The following is a 24,340-nucleotide window of genomic DNA, read 5'->3' as shown; positions in this document are numbered from 1 at the left end:
TTTGAATTGATATGGTGTTTTAAAGAAAAGAAAATCTTTAAAAATTTGTGGTCAAAAATAATTATTAGATATTTGCGTGGCTATAAATCACTTTATTTAAGATAAATGATAATTCTAAAATTGAATTATTGATTTTTTTCAAATTATAAATGATATATTTTTTTTAGATGGATTAAAAAAAAAGGATGTCGCACATTTTTCATACTTCTAGTTCTGCGATTACAAAAACGGTGATTATACTTTGCTTTAAACATGACACTAACTATTGAAATTATGAAAGAACATTATGAGAATGATCAATGATCTTGGAAGAGGTTGTGTAGTTACAATCATTTTTGGGTTGTAGGGGATTTATCTACAACATCCACAAGAACAAATATCTATAACATTCTTTTGAGTGTGTTCTCTCTCTCTATATATATATATGAGTCAGATATGTATTTCTGTAAATACATATATAGAGTATTGTTGATTTATGTATAGATAAAAGGAGCGAAGAGTGATTTTTTTTAATTTTCTTGGACTTTAGGTTTCGTTATAGGAAATATTGGCAGAGTGAAGGGGCGGAAAATTGATGATATATACATACATATTGTATGAAACATTGATTGAGCTATATATTTTTGTATATAAATAAATAAAAAGGTTAAATTATGCATATTAAATACAAATAATTTTTTTTCCTTCAAATTAATCATATACGATCCGAAAGTTAGGCCCTTGTTCATTTTCAAACATCATTGGTGTTGGCATGTTTTGTCATAGAAAAAAAATTATAGTGCTTATAATTACTTATTGTAGTTTTTTTCTTAAGCTCGTAAATCGAAATAGAGTGATAATTGTTAAGAAGTTACTGTTGTAATAGTATTTTGTTCGTCCCATTTTATGTAGAACTATTTGACTTGACATGATGTTTTTTTTTAAAAAAGAAAGTCGTTAATAATTTGTGGTCCAAAACAATTATTAGATATTTGTGTGACTATAAATTGCTTTATTAAGGGTAAATGATAATTCTAAAATTAAATTGTTTCAAAATATAAATGATATATTTTTTTTTCAAACGGATAAAAGAAAAGGGTGTCACACATTTTTCATACTTCTATTTCTGCAATTACAAAAACGGTAATTATACTTTGCTTTAATCGCGACACTAATTATTGAGCAAATCGCGACACTAATTATTGAGATTATGAACCAACATTATGAGAATGATCAATTATCTTGAAAGAGGTTTAGTTACAATCATATTTGGGTCGTAGGGAGTTTATCCACACAAACAAAAAGAGTGGTGAACATACACAATAACAAATATCTATAACATTTTTTTGGATGTTAAATAACTGATAATTTATTTCGTTACAATCTTACTAAGAAAAAATTATGTCGATAAGAAATTTTAGAAAAAGAAAATTATACATATCTTATAATATGCATTATCCCATGCATGTTAAAATTTAGTTAAGAAAAAAATAGAAAAGTACAATGCATATTTCATTCCTAATAAAAACATCATTTTATTTCTTTTAAATTATGTGCATTCCAATCTTGTGTACTAACTTTTTAAATGTTGGCGGAGAAAATAATGTCAAATATTGTATGCAATTTTTGTATATTGTACATATACATATTTGATAGAATTATATAATTTCTATACATATATCTTATATAGATTCATATTCTATTTAATAATTATATCGTTTTTATATAATTTAATTATTATTTCTAAAGAATAAAAAAAATCAGAATATTTGATCAATTTAAAAATTTACAGTAAAAAAAAAATTAAAATATTTTTAAAAGGGCCGAATTGCCCAAGTTGAATATTATATCAGTATTGTATATAGACTGTATCAGTATCGTGTATGGACTACATGGATCAAAATGACCCGAATTGGGGAAGATTAGGAAATGGCCATAAAATGACAGCCGACCGGACATTATTTGTCCAAATGCCAAACTTGGGCTATAATTGGGCTATTATTTTTTAAAAAGGTCATAGAATGTCCTTTTCCCGAGAAAATAATGTCAAATGATTTGGGCTGGGCGTTCACCTTCCTGCCATCAACTTGACCTAAACATATATTTTTCATATTGGGCCTTCAACCCAAATTAGTGGAGGTCGGTAATATTTAAGTGAACAGATTTATTAAAATCGAATTTGTTGGATATCTATTTTATTGTCCTTTTTCGAATCACGAGTAAAAAAAAAGCTCATGAAATGTGTTTTATTATGTCTTCTCTGATACATCGTTCTTTCAATTGAGTTATATATGCCAAATTATATTCATACAATGTATTTGAAATATTTTTTTAAAAAAAAACACATATCTCCTCGATGTCTTAAATCAATAATCTAAGGCAAACAAACTCTTGACTTTTTTCTTGATTGACTTTTATTAGTTATGAATGATTTCAATAAGTAGAAGTTACAATCTATTTTGTTGAATATTGTGATGTAGTTGTATTTCCACATATAAATAAATAGTTTGACATATTTGAGATGGATCTTTATAACGATCAAACAAGTATCAAATATTTGCATAATGAATTAATCGTAACTTTGATTTATGAATAGCATCAGAATAATTATATTTTTAAACTGCTCAAAATATAATATTCACTAAATGTATGCTTTGTATATTAAGTATATATATAAGCATTATATGCATAAAATATACATATTATATACACAAATTTACATATTAACGGAGCCATATATAAAAGAATGTCAATAAAATATAGTCACGTACCTACAGTTCCTTAGGTATCGTTTGATTGGAAACAAGTTATCTCGGGATAATTAATCTCAGAATTAGCCATTCCGTCGTGTGTATGAAATAACTTATTCCATCACTATGGTATAAATAGTGGGGTAAATAATTTCAGGACTAACTAATACTTCCAATCAAATGCTAGATAAAATAATCTAACATTTTATCACGGAAGCATTATACCTTCTACCTCACACCAAATGACTCCTTATAGGAAAAAAAAAAACATGCTTCATACCATTTCAATGCCTTTGTGTTTGAGAAAATACCAAATTTTGCCAATTCTTATAGAAAAAAAGTTATGTTTCATATTGTATTATTGCAAAAATACATTAATGCTTTAATTATATTAAGATATGATATTTATATATTAATGAAGTTTTTCGTCATTTACATGAGATCAAATGAACGATCTTTATTTTAATATCAACTATTGTAGTGCTAAATGATTGTGTCCACATAAAATCGTCAAGATCTATTTAATATATTAGAGTATTAAATAACTGTATCTACTCAAATCGTTTTAAGACTTTTAGTTAGTGTTGACTGATGGATAAAGATTTTCTTTGTCAAATACTCAATTTTTAAGCTGAAATGATATTTTATCATTCAAATCTTTTATATCATTTCTTAGAATATTATATTAGTTCTAAAAGTTTTTCATCAGTTGAAGCAATACAAAAATCATCAATATGTATGATTATTATGATCAGATAAGGCCAAATACTCTATATAACAATATAAGGATAAAGTATTCATCATTTCTAACATACTCAACACAGACTTGATATTTTATTATTTTAGTAAATTTTACATATATACCGATATGTTTATCATTAATTACTAAAAATTCGAATATCTTTCAAAATCTCCTAAAATTCTAACATTTGACCTCTGATGATACAAGTTAATTACATTAGATACATACTACTGATACATGTATTAATTAATTAAATCAGCATGTTTTAAGGAATGTAACAGATAACTTTGCATTAAATCAACATTTAAGCTAACTAATTAAGGTAAAAACAAAATCAAATCCCACAATTAATGGGATTCCGTTTATTACTTCTCTTCGTTAAAACGTAAACGTTGTTTTAATATATTTTTGAAATTGAAAAATATTCTTTCTTCTTGTTCAGATTAAACACACCAATTTTTTTTATTTGATTTGTTAATTTCGCTTGTTTGATATGAATATTTCGGTGCTTTTACATCATTTCGGTGTTTGGATCAACGAAATCGAGTATGTTGGTTATAAGAGTGATGGAATTGTGGTCAGTGAACATGTTACTTACGAAAAACTGATTTCTACAATTGCGGGAGAACTGAAAATCGATAAAACAAGGAAAAAAATTGAAGCTCGTTACATTGTTGAAGGAAATTCTTGTCCGTTGCTCATTCGTAACGAAATGAGTGTGAAGCTGTATGTTGAAATTAAAAAAACAGAGCGTGGATTTGGAACGTATCCTCTTATCATCATTACGTTAGATAAGTCTGATAGCGAAATGCTTTTTGATAGGAAAATTGGTGTTGTAATGTATTTGGAAAGTCCATCTGAAATAGTTGAAGAAATAATTAGTTATAAATCTAATTCTACTTCTCCTATGCCTTTGTTGGATAGCAAAGGGAACAAGATCATTACTGATGGCAAGCATAGTGATGTTAAGGTTGGACAAATATACAAGAACAAGTGTACTCTCATTTCGGTTATGGTGCGATTTGCAATTTGGCATTCCTTTAATTACTATGCCAAAATATCGGACAAGAAAATGTATGTTATGTTTTTTTTTGGTAGCAGGTGTTGGTAATTTTGTATACGTTAATTTAAATTTGTATTCAATGTTTGGTTGATGATTATTTTACAGATTGTTTTTTGTATTTTTATGTTATTAATGCCGAGATACATTTTGTTATGAAAATGATACATTTTGCTAATCTTGTATCTCATTTTATGAAGTTACGATTAATTATATTTCTTGTTGTGTGTTATAAGAAATGTTGTAGATACATATAAATATCCTAGATACATGTTGTAAATTTACAAGATACATGTTGAGCAAGTTTCAAGCCGAGATACATTTTGTTATGAAAATAATACATTTTGCTCATCTTGTATCTCAGTTTATAGAGTTATGTTTAATTATATTTCTCGATGTGTTTTATTTTCTCATATATATCAGAAATGTCTTAAATACATATTAATGGCATAGATACATGTTGTAAAATTTCTACATACATGTTATACAAGTAGTCAATGATGTTAATGAATATAGAAATCTGTTTTTTCTATATTTATTAAGAAGAATAATTTGAACTTTTGTTTTCATTGATTTAGCTATGTCCTACAATGCCGTTCGGAGAATTGTGTTTGGATCTTTAAAGCATCATGTCGTCGGGGTACAAAACTATTTAAAGTTAGTTTTGCTGCACCAAAACTTGTCAACTATAAGAGAATACACACCCCGAATGATATAATCGAAGATATTAAAAATACTTTCGGTATAGACATTAACTATCAGAAGGCTTGGAGGGCTAAAGAACGTGCGATTGAGATGTTAAGGGAGAAATCTGTGGATGGTTATCGACAAATGGCTCGATATGTATACATGTTAAATTTCATATATCCAGGTTTACATATTAGAATGCATAAATTCGAGGATAATAAATTTATGTTTTTGTTTGTTGCATTGCAACCTTTGAAGAGTGGATTCGAGTATTGCAAGCCTGTAGTTGTGGTTGATGGTGCGCATTTGAGTGGAGCATATAAAGGTACATTTATTTCCGCAAACACTCTTGATGGAGCAGGTAATTTACATTTATTTGTATGTATATTTATTTTTGTGATGTAATTAAGATCATAATTTTTGTTAAATTATTTTTTTAGTTTGAGAAATCGTTTACTTGTATCTAATTAATTAATTTTTTATATTATGAAAATTGTAGGACGCATTCTGCCGATTGCGTATGGTGTTGTTGATAGTGAAAATGATAATTCGTGGACTTGATTTTTTGAGAACTTCAGAATTGCTTTTGAAGAGGGCGATAGTATGTGTGTTGTATCCAACCGTCATGAAAACATAATAAAGAATGTGAGTGTTGTATATCTGAATGTGCCGCATCTCGCATGCATTTGGCACTTGTGGAAGAATGTTTGCACAAACTTCAGGAAGAGTAAAGATAAACTTAGCGATATTTACTATGCTATGTCCAAGGCTTACTGCAAAGATGAGTTTGATTTTTTTTGGAATCAAGTTAGGAAGATTGATAAGAGGGTAAAGTCTTATTTTGAGGATGCTGGATTTGAAAAGTGGGCACGCATGTATGCATCTGTTAATCGCGGTAGAATGATGACTTCAAATATAGCGGAGTGCATAAATGGTAAATTAAAGCTAGCACGTGAGTTACCGATAATAGAATTTTTGGAGCAGGCTAGGAAATTATTTGGAAAGTGGAATTACAAGAATAGAGAAAGAGCATCGTATGCAAACATGTCACTTGATAGTAGATTTAAAGGAATTCTTCAACTAAATACTTCAAAATCTACAAGGCTTAAGTTTAGTTTTGATATTTTGTTTTGTTTTACATATTATAGAATGCTTGATTCATAATACAGGATACTAGTTGCTTTAAAAATGTTGTTTTGGAAAATGTTACAGTAACTTAATCAATCTTTTTATTGAATTTAAACAAAATATTCTATAAAAAAACAATGTGTATTTATGTATAAACATATTATGACTAATCTTGTAGGTTAGTGCGTCATCAACATATGTATATTCTGTTTATAATGACGGGAGGAAGTATATAGTATGTCTTGATAAGAGGACTTGCTCTTGTGGTAGATTTCAATTGGATGAGATAACATGTGAACACGTGATTGCAGTACTAAAAAGCAAGCATGTAGTTGATATGAAGCCTTATTGTTCAAAGTTTTATTATCCTGAAACATTAAGGAAGACGTATGAAGAATCTATGTTTTCAATGACCGATAAGAAGGACTGGATTGTGCCACATAAAGTTATGAACGAAGTTGTGCTACCATCAAAATACAAACGTCAACCCTAAAGGCCAAAGAAAAACAGGCACAAGAAATCAAGTGAAACTATGACATCGAGTAGTAATTGTTGCGGGAGATGTGGTTATGCAGGTCACAACAGGCGTACTTGTAACTTCTTTCCAAAGGAGGACTGACCATGCAGTTGACTAATTATTAATGTGGAATAATTTGTTATCTTCTAGTTGAATTTCTTTCCTTTTTAATGCGAAGTTTTAATTGATGACATTGTTGTTTTGTAAGAATATTAAGAAAAATAGTTTCAGTAATAAACAGTTATTTTCGCTCCTTGTTAATTATTTACCCTTATTTTTTGGAGATTGAAATTGTCGTGAAACTTCATTTAGAAATTAAGATAATATTGAACTAATAATGTTATTGTAGTTGCTATACTGTAGTAAAAGATTGTACAGATTTATACTTTTATATGATGTATCTTTCATAAATTTGTAGATACAAGTTTGCACAATTTGTAATAATTGTAAAATATAATTGTATCATGTAGGACTATAAGTTTTGATATAATATGTTAGTCAGGTTGAAGGCAAACATGTATTCTGAGTAATTAAAATTGGCTATAGAAACATAATAATGTAATGTTTTGTTATTTACATTTATTCTATAGTAAAATATGTATTTTTGGTACTAGATACATATAATTTAATAAGATGTTTCTCATTTAATTTTATAGATACAAGATTAAATTTTTACTTCTATAGTATAATGTCATTAGTTTTTTGATATAGTACCATTAAGTTGTGCTATAATTTGTTATGCATTTTAGAGACAACAGGTATTAATTGGAACCAAAAACTGTTGTAGATACTAAATAATGTAATATTGTCAAGGTTAATACCATTATATTCTAACTTATGTTTCATTATATTAGATACATATGATTGTAAAATGTTATAAAATATTTTTCTAATACTATGTCTTTATAAAGTGCTAGAACAACGTAGTTCGATACATAAATATATATGAAATGCTTTAGCATTGCATTATAATGGATATCAAAATAAAACAATTTAATCATTAAAAAAACATAATGTATCAGTACCTAACATTACCAACATCATCAAAAAATCATTAATGTTTCTATCAACTTCCTAGTTTTGTAATATCCAACAAGCAAATAAATAAACAACTATTTAATATGGAAAACACTGTCTGTTTTTTTTTTTGTGCGAACTTGCTCCTTGACCTTGGTGGATCGTCATTCTCACTAAAGTATTCGTTTTCTGCCTTTTCAGATCCATACTTGCACAAAAGAGAAGCATATCTCAGATGATGGTATTGAGCGTCAATACCCGAACATGAAATGCCTAATCCCTCACTCAGATACTCGGCATAAATAGCCACAAATACACCACAATCTCTGCATTTCAAAAAATAATTAAGTTAAAAACATTAATATACATGAGTATAAAAACATTAATATACATGAGTACGGTAATGAAAACAAACAAAAAGGTAATGTAATACGTACAAGATTCCACTATCTTGTTGTGCTATCTCAGATACATATTCCACTTGAAATGGATCCCGTTCGGACTTTTTCTTGTATGATTTCAGTGCAGTCCAGTCAGTGGGTACCTTGTGCTAAAAAAACTTATTGTACTGAAGGTAAGTCGGAATCATTATAGCCAACTTTTCAATCTCACTTGTTTGTTTTCTTTTTCGTGAAGAGGCCATTGAATCATACACACGAATGCATCGATCATTTAAAGCAATGAATGTTAATACCTATTGAAAGGCGCCGTCACAGTTAATTGGGACAAATACCTCATTAACCATATGCTAAGGCTGACCTGCGCACGTACTCAATCCTTTGATTGTGTTAATCAGTGACTTCTCCATATCAGCAACCTCATCAATTCTGGCAGATGTATCTTGAGTTGCAAGATCCTTAGCAATGTCTGAATTGTAGTAATTCACATATTCCTTATCGATGTACACTTTAAAAAAATAATCTGTGGTAGTGTATGTGCTGATTGAAAAATTCGTGTTCTTGTACTTCTTCCTCAAGTAGTACATAATAAAATCCAGATGCTGTTCAAATTGTAATAAAGTGGTAGGTTATAGCAATCAACTGTAATAAGTAGTAATTAGATACAAATTATTGATTATGTATCTAATGTAATAACTTTATAAATACTGGTAACTGTAAGATCAACAAATGAACAACATATATATTCATATAGAACGAAACATTTTTTGTTATTATGTATCAAATATAAATTACTTTCGGCTAAAAAATTTCAATTATCTTTACTAACAGTAAAGATGCAAATATTACAAAAATAAGTTTCGTTAGCACGATATTTAGCTTAAACAATTATTATAACTTTTGCAGTCAATGTAACTCATGTAATAGACTTTTAATACTTCATCATAGAAATCACACAATACAAAAACTATTTACTATTGAAAATCTGCTTAAATAAAGTTTTAAGAAAAAATGAAGGTAATACCTCATCATTCCAGCACTTGTTCTGTTGATACACCAGTAAAATCAATTCTTGGATTTTGGAAAAGCAACTACGAAATCTAGTTGACAAAATTCAAGTTTTGAATAATTAATCTTGTAGTGATCTTCATCATCTTTCCTGTAACATAAAAGTACAGTTGATTTGAAAAAATAAATAAATAGTAAATTGTATATTACTGGTGAATTTAGAATAAGAAGTGTTGCTTACTTTTTCGTGTGTTGCTTGTAGAGGCCATCATGAATTCATTCTTCAAATATTTCCATCTCTACAGTAGGTGAATCTCCAGTAATGTGATAACCTTTGGATGGGAATTTTTTTCACTCATTAGAAGTCAACTTTTTCTTTCCTTAGAACTTGATCCAAAATGGGTCAAAAAGAGAGAACGATAAATGTTTGATGGCTTTCTTGAGCGTGGTGCAGGTGCATTTTTATTAGCCGGTACATTCTTTTGTGGCGTAGAAAAGGTAGACAAAATCGCGGTGTCACTAATCTCATACTCTGCTGGAGTTGTTGGTGGAGGCTTGTAAATCGTCAATGCCAAATCATGTTCTCGACCTGGAATAATACTTTCAAGCGGCTGAATTTCTTCAACAGCTATGTCACTTTACTTCTCAATTCCAACATCCTGAAAATGATTTGAAACCTTAACAAATTTATTATAAATAAAGTCCACTATTTTTAACTTTATCAATAAGTAGTAACTTGTATCTGAACTTTATTTTAACTTGTATCTGAACTTTATTTTAACTTGTATTTCAACTTTAATTTAACTTGTCTTTAGACTTTAGTTTAACATGTATCTAAACTTAACTTGTATATAAATTTTGTATTAACTTATATTTGAACTTTATTTTAACTTGTATTTAAACTTGTATCAGTTTTATTTTAACCTGTATCTCAACTGTGTTTTAACTTGTATGTAAACTTTATTTTTAATCTGGAATATTAATAACATAACTGTGTTCATTTTTTTTAGTGAATTAGATTCTTACTACTAAATTAACTAAATTGTACAAGATATGTAAATGTTGATTACATATATGACTTAGTTTACATTTATCATTTCAAGTATGCAAAAATAGTCATGTCAATTAGAAAACACATAATGAATGTTTATTACCTTTTCATGTTGTTCACCCTTCTTGAGAAATGATGGTGCTTGGTTGGCTTTATCATCCTCCATTTCAATCGATTTGTCAGTTTCTTTCTCTACATTGTCAGTACTCCTAGGTCTTGCATTATCAACAACGACAACTGAAGGATCACATTCTTGCCGGCTCTGTTTTACAATAGTTTCCTGCAGATTTTTTATCAGAGAATAAAAAAAAATTAATATAATATAATTAGTTAATTACTACCTTTGAGAAGTAAGTACATATTGATACATATAAATATTTCTTTATAAGATAATTCAAATAGTAAATATGTACTAATGAGCACCTCCATTTTCTCTGTTTTTTTTTAGACACAATGTGGATTGACGGGATTAGTATGGCATTCAAAATCAGCAACATCATCTGAATGTGCAGCCTCTTTCGGGCTTTGTTTTGCAATTTTTTCCTAAAATTGAAGGATGAGAAGCATGAATTATTTCAATATACTCGTTAATAAATGTGTGTTGTTTTACAGCATCTTACCTGCTTCACAATCTCATTTTTCTTCTCCAATGAATTCAAAACTTCAGTGAATCTAGCGTTCATCAGACGCTCCAAATCTTTAAATTTTTGTCAATCTAGTAAATATGCAAGTTGATTAGTTAAAATGCATACAATTAATAAATTTACACAGCAATAAATTGTAGATCCTTACGTATGTCTTCATGTATGCCTTCATTTCGGACTCTAACGAATGTAGGTCCGCTTTAACCACAAGGTCTTTCCTGTTTAATGTGGATGTTGAATCAGCATCAACTTTACTCTTTTCTTTCATATCTGCTTGTTTCGCCAGCATTTGTTAAGCATGAAAAATAACACAATATAGAAACGTTTTCATTATGAGAAAAATATAAAATATGTTGATAAGGAAAATATCTGTTGTCTGTTTTTTTTCTGCGTCTCGCAACTGTGTTTGTTTTTTACGATCTGATCTTCTTTCTATCGGAACATCTTTTCCAGTCTTTGTCATAGGTTTAGATACTGTACGAGATACATGTATCGACTGCCTCATCAAAAATTATGGAGGGGTAGAACTGAAGTCATCAAAACTGTCATGATCTTCGGTAACTTGGGGTACATTGACTCTGTAACTCCTCCGATCTTGATTTTTAGGTGACGATGGCATCGAAGATGTACCATGCCGTTCAGATGCAAAACTAATGCGTGCCAAATCAAGTTTTTCAAACTCGTCCGCAGTCGGAGCAATGTTGACATATGAATACTATGTACAAAAAAATTATTCATTAAATATTATTACGATTAAAACTACAAAAACTATAATGCAGTGTATGAAAAAAGTTCAATCATTATCGTACCTTGCTAAACATTTCGGTCATAAACTGATTAAACTGAGGCCCAACTACAACAACCTTCCAATTCAATATGGGAGGTGTGTTATTTCCCTCCTTAACAGCAACTTTGGATTCAACATGTGAATAAAGTTCAAACATCCACACATTAAGAACCTGTGGGATGCCACCTAACCTATAAATTTGCTTCTCCATTGAAAATTCTTGCCTAAGTGAGGCCATCAACCTGGAGAAAGACACTTTACCCCAAGAAAAGAATTGATATTTTCCATCTTCAACCATTTTGAAATCAGAAAATGGCACGGGATAAGCATTCAACTGTGAGTAGATAAAAGTGTGTATGAAATATAGGATTGTTATCTGGAGGACATCCTCTTTGTTTTCAAAATTTTCCTTTAGAAAACATTCCATCAATGCCTCCTTATCTACACCATTGGTTGATTATGAAAAATACCTTTTCATAAGCCTACTCGGAGAAGAATCTTCATATTTGAAATCATCAACATTTCCAAAATAGTTTAAGCCAGTAATCAAAGCAAATTCATTGATGAAAAATCTTAAGGATCTGGCCTTTGACAAAAACATGTATCTCTTCTTGATTTGGTTGCTCGATCTCGAGCAAAAGAATATATTTTGTTATTTGTCCAATATAATTAGAAATAGGTATGTTGAGATAGCATCCGAAGATAGTCCTCTCAAATAAGTATAACACTTCTTGCCCGACAACTTCTTTAATTTCATCCTTGAATCTTAAATTGCATAAACTTACAAATCTAAGAGGATGACTTGAAATTTTCTTTATAACATAACTCAATTCCTAAAACAAAAAGAAACAATAATGAAAAAATTAGTCTATATGCAACAACTCTACATTAAGACATTACAATAAAAACAAATACTCTAATAACAATATACTTTAGAAATAAGTTAATACAACATGTATGTATGTAGGTATTAACTTGTATCTTTTGTAGTATGACTTTCAATAAAAATTAAACCAACACTAGATACATTTTCAGAAATTAACAGTAAGTACCAGAAACAAGTCAACATAACATGTATCTATTAAAAAATTTGTATCTTTTGTTATATGATTTTGAGTAACAATTAAACAATACTAGATACATTTCAAACAATTAACAGTTAGTACCAGATACAAGTTAACATGACATGTATCTATGAAGTCATAACTTGTATCTCTTATAATATAATTTTCAATCAAGTTTAAACACCGACAGATACATATCAAATCATTAACAACAACTCACAGATACAAGACAACATAACATGTATCTAATGACGAGAAACTTGTATCTTTTGTTATATAACTTTCAATAACAATTAAACTACACTAGACACATTTCAAGCAATTAACAGTTAGTGCCAGATACAAGTTAACATAAAATGTATCTATGAATTCATAACTTGTATCTCTTATAATATAATTTTCAGTCAAGTTTAAATACCAATAGATACATATCAAAGCATTAACAACAACTCACAGATACAAGATAACATAACATGTATCTAATAACAAGAAACTTGTATCTTTTGTTATATTAATTACAATATCAAAATAAATCACAAGATACATATAAATTATTAGCAACAAAGCACCAGATAAAAAATAAATTTTCAAACGTATCATCCATCACAAAATATGTATCTCGGCCTAAAATTGAACAAATCTGTACATGCAATTACCTTAGGAAGCTCATCTCTACAAATTTCTTCAACAATTCTTCTTCTCTTGACGGGAGCTTTACTTTCAGGACTGTTGTGTCCTCTTTTCTTAGAACCACTTTCTTTTTTCTTATCCTTCTTAGAAATCTTTTGACGTAATTTCTTCATAGTTTGAGGATCGTTTCTATGTTTTGACCTATTTTCATGAAAATCATCAATTTCATAGTCAAAATCTCCCGAAACAAAGTTTACAACTTCTTAAGATTCTTTGAAACATTCTAATTGAGAAACCCCAAGACTAAAAGAAGGTTCAGACTCTCTATTCATGTTGATAATTCAAACAATGGAGCAAAAAAAAAAAGTGAAATTGAAGAAATCTCTCTACCAAAATACTCAACTTTCAGATAGCTTTACTTGTGGCATAAAAATTTTTGAAAAAAAAAATGTAAAAAAGAAATTAAATAAATTGAAACTGATTTTATGGGGCAAAATTACCCTGGTTAAATTTTTTGAATCATATAGAGAAGATGGATAGAAAATGGCCAAATTTTGCGCCGTTCAAAGAGGAGACGTGGAGTATTTTTTGGTAAAGAGCTGCCTTTTTAGTTGTAGGGTTAACTTGTATCTCACAATTAATAAAAAATATGAAATGTTGGGATTTAAATAATTTTTAAGAAGTAGGGGAATTTTTAGAAGTTTAGAAACTTATGTTGTTTATTTAGGTAATTTTTCCATTATTTTATGTATTGAATTTTAAAGTACTCATCATTTCTAAGATACTCAACAAAGACTTGATATTTTATTATCTTATGTATTGAATTTTAACATCGAGAATTCAAAATTTTCAATAATGTCAAATGTTGCAAACTTTAACTTTGACAAATTTGACATATATAGTGAAAATATCACTAAAAAAATAATTGAATTAAAAATCATAAATGTCATATATATACATACATACACACACGTATATATATAATTAAAATATATTATACTCTAGTCCATAATAATTAAATTCTAATTTTTTTTAAAATTTTTAAAATAAGTTAATTGTTTAATGTTCAAGAGAGTTGTTAGAAATTTCTTTCATTTTTGTCTTTTATTCATATTTTTTAAATAATAAGTTTAAGAGATTTAATTGCTCATGTTAATGATTTTACTTTGAATTATTTCTTTGGTGTTAGAAATTTTCAACCATTTTGAGTAATGACTATCTTTATTTTCAAGAATAGATTGAGAATAATTAAAAGGGCACAAGTGGAAAGTACGTTCAATCTATGCCTTAATTTTTTAAAAAAAAATGTGTGCACTGCCTCATATATAGTTAATATGATTTAGAGGAAGTATAATTTTCATGTCTAACTAAAGTTTATTAATGTAAGTGTCTAGAAAACATTTAGACGGAATACATAAATAGGCCATTGGACCTGTCTGGTTTTTTTTTTTTTTTTTTTTTTATGCAAGCACCTTAATAAGACTATGTTTCTATTGAACCTCTAAACCCCGCATAAAGTGTATTTATTAAACTCCTCATAAAGTGTATTTATTAAACACACACATATTATGTGTTTTGCATTGCTTGAGCGCGTGAAAATGTAAAAGAAATGTTAATGTGATTTTAACCACTCTTTTAATTTTTAGCCCTAATTTTTTTCCTCTTTTCTTATTTCTCATCTCTCACTTTTCCCCCCATATGCTATAACTAGTAAAATTATCCATGCTTTGCGCGGTCATTTATATTAATATCCCAATAAATGAATTTAAACAGTATCACTAAATTTACCAAAATTAAAATTAAATAAATAAGAAAGCTCATATATTTATATAACCAATGAATTTTGTTTTATATTTTTATCTAATTAAGAATGATTCGATGAGTAGTTAAAAGAATTAGTAGGTAAAATTAGAATTGCATTAATTTCATCTTAAATCTCCCTAGCATACAAATAATGATACGTTTATTTGTACATTAAGAAAATAAATAAAATATTAAAATTTTTATTAACAATAAATAGTGTCATTAGGTAATAATCAGGTTCAAGAGCAAATGTGATAATTATGTTCTTCTTTTTTATCACGAGTTGTAAGTTAAGCCAATTCCAATAATGTAATCGTTCACTATTGGAGTAATTCACTAAACTAACAATAAAATTGTATAAAATGGGGATTTGCAAATATCATTCTAGCAAATTAAACTTACACTTGATACAATAAGAAAGCTTGAAATTACTATTTCCTCCATTTCATTTTTTAGTTTAGTTGATCAATGTTGATTTATCACATCCATGAAAGTATTTATTAATAACTTTATTAAATACTTTATATACTCACTTAATAAGGATAATATTAGGGGAAAAAATGATAAAGCATTCCACCACATTTCGAACATATTCAAATTTTAAGATTCATGATCTCTGTAACTATAATAAATTTAGAATTAACTATGATAATTCAACTTGGATTTCTTTAATCTGCATGTGCTCGTATTCTAACTATTTGTTTAAAATATTTTTTAGCTCATAACAAAAATGAGTTTATCCGTGTTAAAAGTTATTTGAACACAATTCGCTCTTTTTTATTCCTAAATTAAATAAATTCACTTCTAAATTTTATTTTTTTAAGCCATTACTAATTTTATTTTTCAAAAATTATAATCAAACTTTATGACATACAAATGTTCGATAAATAATTGAAACGAAAGCAAAAATTATCTATTTTCTATACAATCAAAGAATTTCTTTTCGAACATTTATATTTTTTGACGACTGAGAACAAATCTCTAGATACTAATCAATTTTTTCAAGGGAAAAAAAAAATAAAGGAAGAAAAAATACAAATAAAATAAGAATTTAAAGTCCAAAAATTAAAAGGGTCCAATAAACAATTAATATAAAGTAATTTTAAGCAACTTAACTTTCAATATAATTATAAGGATAGCACAAATCTAAAAAAACTAATTTAATTTATTTTTAAAAAATAAGAAAGCACTGTTTGGATGAGATCTAAAGGGAGAATAATCCATGTTCGAACTTCTGTGACCTTGAAAGAACCTTTGCCGACAATGCTTCTCGACTTTTATAGAAGCAAACAATAAATAATAACTTCCCAAAATCAAATTGTGATTTTGTTTTCTCAACAATTAATATCTCTTGTATATAAATTAAGAAATTATAGATAATCTGTTTAAATCATGATATATTTATATATATTTGTTGCATATATTATTTTTTAAATTTAATTTATAATAAATAAGGTATATAGGTTTAGGGCATTTTAGTAATTCTACTTTAAAATTTTTAAGTTCATGTTTTTAAGGTAGTATAGATAGATAGATATATAGCATAAGGAAAGAAAAAAGTGACCTTTCGATTTTTTTTAAGAGTAAAATACAATTCAAGTTCTCAAGTTCACATTATGTTTCAAGTTATAATAAATTTGAATGAGTTTCAGCCATTAATTGCTAGGACAACTTTCTCCAAGAGAATGACATGTTCTTGATATCCATTAAACTGTTGTTAACAATAACAATAATATATATATATATATATATATATAAATTTAGAAACGATAAATAATATGTTATATCAAGATGATAAGAGGGGAATATAAATGAATAAATAGCATAAGAGAAGAAAGAAGAGACCTTTTGATATTTGTTAAAGCAAAATCCAATTTGAGTACTCATCTTGTTTCAACTTATGATAAATTTGAATGAATTTCAACCACCAATTTGGAGGGCAAATTTTCCCAAGGAAATTACACGCTCCTGGTATTCATCAAATCACTGTCAACAATTTCAAATTATAATTTATTTTTTTCAATAATAAATATTTCATATAGATAAATTTAGAGATGATGGATAATTTGTTAAGGTAAAAAAATATAATAAATAAATAATATCTAATAGCAAAAAAAACCGATAAAATCTTAAGGCTATTGATAGCAAAATACAATACCTATTACCATTCATAAAAGTGACAACAACAATCTTCAATTAGGAATACTTAAATATTCATCACTTGGAGTGAGGATTAAACTAGAGAAAGAATGAGAAGAGGAAGCAACAAAAATACTACAAAAATAGTAGCATTCAATTAAAAGCCATTACCAATTTTTTTGTTGTATCAAATGATAATATATTACTTCATCAAAAACTGTATTCATTGATGTGGTATAGACAAAAGACAGTGGTTTATGAAAGGAAGAGTTTTTATTTTACTTTTATTAAAATGGCACATAAAAATGCAAAAAGTATATGTAACATAAAAAAACCTTTCATTCCTAGAAGATAAAAAAGGAAGCGTCATTATATGCATTAGTTGTTCAATTTAATTGAAGATTAAAATAATTATTGACAGAATTGGCAAAATCCATAGGGAAGAGGAGAAGATGAATAACATATTTCATTAATAAGTATTAGTTATTCAGTTTAATACAAATAATTATGGAGGAAGGAGACTTTTAGATTTTTAATATTTATTTAATAAGTATAAGCTAACTAATAGGATGAAGTAGGAAAAAATTATAAAAAAATTGAGAAAAAAATAAATATAAATGAAGGTGATAGAGAGGTGCCACATCACCTTCTCTATTATCTTCCTTTATATTATATATAGATTCACTTGGAGCTCAAAGATTTCTTTTTTCTCATTTGAAACTAGCATGTCAAATTTATCAATTGCATCATCTTTAACTGTAATTATGTTCTGTCGATGTGAGGTTAATACTAAATTGAAGATCTCATGCATGGACACAACTTATCACTAAAAGTAATTTTTGAATGTATTCTTTTTTTGAGAAAAAACATAAAAACATCTCTAAACTTGTATCGAAAACTTATTTTAGCACTGAAACTTTATAAGTAATTATTTACCCCCTTATTATTGTTTCAAGTGAATTTGATATCTCCTCTAATGAAGAAAGTGTTCCCACACGCTCAAACTCGCGTGAAACTTAAAAAAAATAAAATTGATCCCATATTTATTTCTTTTTACGTTATCACTCCACCTTTCTTCTTGTTCACAACCACAGATGTCACCCACCTTTCTTCTTTGGTTAATTCATTCATTTCTCCTCCCCTGTCACCATTTTCATCCCACATCTTTCATTTCACCAAAGTAAAAAAAAGACTTTAATTTTTTGGGTAGGATAAAGCTTTTCGGGGTGTATATTTGAATTATTAAAGAGTGTAATCGATATACCTTACAGATTTTGAGGAGGGTATTCAATTGGGAAAATAGAATTGTTCATGTCGATGGCTGATGTTAATGGTGAATTTTGTGTGTCGGCGGTGGATACTATGGTGTTGATGATGATGACAGTGTTGTTCCATTTTTATGGCGTTATCTTTCACCGCTCCATGCAGACCACCATTCTTTTTCATTCTTCACCACTTTAATCAATCTCCTGTCACTATTCTTTAATTTCATTATAAAAAAATTTTTGCATGATTTTTTGCTGCCTATTTTTTAGCTGACATTGTTGATATTGGTGATGGATATTGTGAAATTGTTGGTGTTGGTGATGGGTGTTGTGAAGTTATTGGTGTTGGTAATGGGTGTTGTGAAATTGTTGGTGTTGGTGATGAGTGTTGTCAAATTTACAACCATCTCAAAAAATTTTAAAGTTCATATCAGTGAAAATGGCAAAACTGTTGGTAGTAAATATTGTGGAGTAGAGTTAACGGTGGTGATGGACATTGTGGAGTTGCGGTGATAGACATTAAGGGGTCGTCTGGTAGAATATATTGAAAAAAATAATGCATGCATTAGTTAATGTGCATTATTGGTACATTGTTTGATACATTTTTTAGCCTATGTATAACTAATGCAAATATTAATTATACACTCTATTGTGTATTGAGGTGTGTATTAACAATACACACCATTTCCCATGTATTAGTAATACAAAGATTCTAAACACATGCATTAACTTGTTAAATGTCAAAGTTACCCCTCCTTTTCAGCTTTTTTGCTGCTATGATTTGAGTTGTTGCTGCCTCCATTTCAATATCTCACCTGCTGCTAGCCATGAGCATGGTAGTATCTCAGATGAGATATTGAAATAGTAGTATCAATGTGATTGAAACTAGTCCAATTTTATGGACCTCATTCTCATCCTCAAGAACAAAAATGTTACTATTTACAAGCTTGAGATGAAAAAAAGAAGAAGGCAAATTATCATATGAAAAAAAAAATACTAATGACTATGATGTCAGTTTGATGGGAAATATATCACTATCGAAGTGTAAAAGTTGGAAGGTAATATGAATTTGATTCTTGAAAGTTGTTACGGTGATCCGTTAGGAATCTAGAAACACTTCAAACTTTATGCAGTCATGGGTGCTTCCTTGGATTTTTTGACAAGTAGTTGTTGCTACTTTTATGCTTGAAAGAAAGGACACAAAGAAGGGTATTTTGGTAAATAAATATTTTTACATAAAAATTATGTAAATATATATTATTTTTAATATATCAAACCAAACACTGTGAATGAAATAATGTCTGTATAACTAATACCAGCATTACTAGTACTTACATTTATAATGCAAGCATTACTAATACACCTTATTCAGCATTACGAATACACTTATTCACCTTATTCAGCATTGCTGAGCTTTGTGAATCCCCCGACGACGGTAACGAAGTGGATGAAAAATAGCTAGTTGTGCGGTGGCGGTGGGTCTGTGGTGGTTGGTGTGTGAAAAAAGAAAGAATAATTTTTAAAAATATAAAAAAATATTTTTTTTTCAAAATAATTTGATGCGGATCGGGTTAAATTTGATTCATTAATGACGTGGATGAATCAAATTGCGAGTGCTTATACAACACCCAGACTTGACTTGATCTAAGCCACGAAGGGAGAAAAATAATACGTTTTAAAATTTTTAAGGGGATAAATAATTACCAATTAAGTTTAAGTGCTAAAATTAAGTTGTGATGACAAGTTATGGGGGATATTTATGCTTTTTCCCCTATTTTTTTGATGCTATCTTTCCTCAAATTAGTCAAAACACTACGATATTATAGGATTTTCTTTGTCAATAGCATAATATATCGTCTATTGTAAGAGAAAACTAATGAAATCACACAAAAATTTCTAGGTTTTTCTTTGACATTAGCTTTTCGACAAGGATGGGTGGTGATCGAAGAGTTTTTTTTTTAATAAAAATCATAAATGAAGTGTAAAACAAAAATGGGTGCAACATTTTAATTGATTGTAATTTCCATGTGGGATGCATTTGATATGTATTTTTAATAGATACACTTTTTATGAGGAGTTCAGGAGTTCAATAGTAACACGATCTTAATAAGGTGCCTATACAGAAAAAACTGTCAAGTCTAAGAGTTGCTAATGTAATCCTCCCTCCATGATCTATTTTAACTTGACACAAAGTTAAAGAAAATATATTTTTTTAAATTTTATGATCTTAAATTAAATTATGTCAGATATATCAAATTATTTTTTAATCACGTGATCTTAAACATGTCATATAAAAATTAAAATTAAAATATTACTAGATAAAATTAAATGTTTTCCAAAGAAAGTTCTAACATAGTTAACTCCTAAAACAAATAACTTTTTCATTATTGTAAATATGTTATTTCTTCTGTGGATATTCACATACTACACATGCTATTATAGCATGTAAAGAAGTTATTTCTTTTGTGAATGTATTTTCACAGACTACACATACTATTGCCTATAAAAGGCATTGCATACTGCATTGTAAAAACACACCAAAAAGAAAATAAAGTCATTTTCTTATATCTATAGGTCTCTCTCTCCCTCCTTTTTGTTTTAGTTTATTATAGTGTATTTATTTTCAACATTTTATCAGCATGAGATCCTTTATAAGGTACGTATTTATTATGTAACTAGTTTAGGTGTACGCGCATTGCACGTGTACCTCATTTTAATGAGTTTAAACATTACATTAAATAGGATATTTGTGTGAATAATAAAAATGAATATACTAATTAAATTTAATATCTTTTGAGTACGTAAAGATGGAGAATTTATTTATTAAACCTAATCTTTACCAAAAATATTTTAAAAGTTGACCGACATTTATCTACCATTTGTAAATTGCAACAAAATAATACAATGATAGAGACATTTAAATAATACAATTAAATCTAATTTTTACACACAAAATTTTTTCAAAGTCGTCCGACACTTATCTACCACCTGTAAATAATAACAAATAATACGATAATAGAGATATCAAAATAATATAACTAAACCTAACCTTTACATTAAAAAATTTCTCAAAGCCGACCAACATTTATCTATCACCTGTAAACTGTAACAAAATAATACGATAAAAGTGATATCAAAAGAATATAATTAAACTTAAATTTTACACACAAAAAATTCTCAAAATCGATTGAGATTCATCTACAAACTGTAAACCACCACAAAATAATAAACTAATAGAGATATTATGATAATACAATTAAACCTAACCTTTAACTAAAAAAAATTTCAAAGCCGACCCACATTTATCTAGCATCTGTAAATTAAAATAAAATAATAAGATAATTACGATATCAAAGCAATACAATTAAACTTAACCTTTACACAAGAAATTCTTCAAAGCCAACTGATATTTATCTACGACCTGTAAACTATAAAAAAAATATAATAGTGGTCACAAAGCTTCGATTTTAGTCCAACTAATTCTTGTCTGAGCAAAAATTATGATCCTAAAGAATGATTTTGAATGAAAATAAAGAAGATATATATATACATACATGTTGAGTTCTATTATGCTGACAAAAATAGTAAAGAAGTTGAGGGTTAAAAATCAAGCATCCACTATCTAGACATGCAATCGAATCAAGTTAGATTAGCACCAATCATATTCTCCCAATAGGCAAACCGATTTGTTATCTAGTTTAATGTACATTTCAATATTTATAGAAGTATTTCTTTAATATAGACCTATTTTAGGAGTATTTTTCTAATCGAACAGTAGAAAGGAAAATATCAAATAATTCTCCCACCATATATTTTAGGAGTCACATATATTTTAGGAAGTCTAGTAGAAAGGAAAATATTAATTAATTCTCCTACCATATGTAGACACCTAATTTGTCCCTCCCCAAAACTCAATTCATCCATTTTTACCCCACGTTATCATACACCCTCACCCATGTGATAACATCCCACAAAAATACAAAAATAACCAAATCAATAACAAAGTTTTATCTTATCCTAACTAATTTTTTACACCTCACCCACCCCCTACCCCTATACCCCACGTGGTCCCCACCCAAACCTCACGGTTATACAAACACAAGAAAAAATAATACGTAGAGATCATCCATCGTCCTCTCACAATACACCATAAACACACACACAGAGATCTGAGAGAGAAGGAAAAAAAAGAAAAAAACTCCATTTTTCTTTTAGTTTTCTTCTTCACGACAGAACGCGCACACACAATACACCCATAGAGATTCCATTCTTTTCTCTTCTTTTTTCTTCCTCTCGACACACACACATATCTTCACACTAAATCGCACATACATAGAGAAAAATGGAGTAGATCGAGAGAGAGAGGGTAACGAATAGAGAGGAGATATAGATACAGACATATAAAGATCTCACCGAAAAAAGGGAGGGCGACCGAAAAACGCGACATACACGAGAAAATACACAAAAAAGCTTACAAAATCCCACACGAAAAACTTCAACATTTTTCTATTCCACTGACACACAACACACACAGCATACACTGACCATCTTCTCTTCTTCCATATACCATATACACACTACACATAAATACACAACGAATTTATTAATGCACAGATACACATAACAGTGAGTAACAAAGAGAGATTAATGAAGAGAGAGAGTAGAGAACGGAGGGAGTAGATCGGGGCAAACCAGCGAGAGAGGAGAGAGAATAGGCAAGGTCGCGACACGAATGGCACAGCCACCGGTGCCGATATCTCACCAGACTCGTCTTCAATGAAAAAGCGATGCGCACAAGGGTAAAGTAAGAAAATGGTGGGATTGAAGGAGAAAATGAGGGAGTAGAGGGTGTTCGATGGAGATTCAGCAAAGGACTCGAAAAACAGCGAGAAAACCAGCCTTTTTTCGAGCTGTTTCCGACGATATCAGTGCTGAAATTAGTTTTCATCATCAGTTCGATCGAATCAGTCTCAAAATCATCGAGATTTCCTTTTTTCCCTTTGATTTCTGGACGTCTTAGCCTGAAAACGCTAGAACCACCGGAGTCAATGGTAATTCAGAGAGATTGGGTTGATTTCGATCCTTATTTATAGATACCGAGAAGATCTTTGTCATTTTTGTGGCTCGAGTTGAGGTTCTCGGAGGTGGATTTCTTTATTTTATCAAGTAATATTCTCCAAAAGTTCCGAATCGAGGTCCATTTTTAATCTCTATTCATTTATTTCTTTGTTTACGATATCCAGTGTTATGGATGGAATGCTTTGGTTGATGAAGTGATCTTGATTGTTGGTTGAGTAACTTTAATTGTTTTGGGTGATTCTATGTTGAAATTGGTTAATTAATCGGAAATGATTTGAACTCATTTGGAGTAAATTTTAATTTGTGGAGGTATTGACATTGATATGTGTGGACGTCAATTTATTTTGATTTCTGTTAGTTTTGATTTGAAATAAATGTTTATGTTGTTAAACATGATAGTATCGTGATAGGTCAAAATTGGTAGGCAAATATAGGTTCGGGTAGGCAAAATTTAGGAATAAGTGTTTTGTTGAATGTTTGGATGTGGAATATGTGTTGAATGTTTGCTAGTTTATCGTACTTGATTCAAATGTATTCATTTGGTCAGGGAATGCCCCAAGGTTTCATGTGTTTATTCACCGGGGGATACCCC

At 28.9% G+C, this 24,340-nt stretch overlaps 1 protein-coding gene across 1 annotated transcript; it reads left to right on the top strand.

Moving 5' to 3' along the window:
* Nucleotides 1-5,821: 5,821 nt before the first annotated feature.
* On the top strand, nt 5,822-6,839 carry LOC124898700. The gene is made up of 2 exons (XM_047412525.1): nt 5,822-6,202; nt 6,525-6,839. The coding sequence occupies exons 1-2, from the start codon at nt 5,822-5,824 to the stop codon at nt 6,837-6,839; spliced, it is 696 nt and encodes a 231-aa protein (XP_047268481.1).
* The last annotated feature ends 17,501 nt before the right edge of the window (nt 6,840-24,340 follow it).

This window comes from Capsicum annuum, chromosome 1 (assembly GCF_002878395.1).
Source record: "Capsicum annuum cultivar UCD-10X-F1 chromosome 1, UCD10Xv1.1, whole genome shotgun sequence".
Classification (NCBI taxonomy): Eukaryota; Viridiplantae; Streptophyta; class Magnoliopsida; order Solanales; family Solanaceae; genus Capsicum; species Capsicum annuum.
Note: the sequence above shows the minus strand (reverse complement) of the source record. Positions and strands in the feature narration are given on the sequence as shown.

Coding starts and splice junctions, on each gene's coding strand:
- LOC124898700 (XM_047412525.1), top strand. CDS start 5,822: ATGTGTGTTGTATCCAACCGTCATGAAAACATAATAAAGAATGTGAGT. Junction 6,203..6,524: donor TAATAGAATTTTTGGAGCAG/GCTAGGAAATTA, acceptor CTAATCTTGTAG/GTTAGTGCGTCATCAACATA.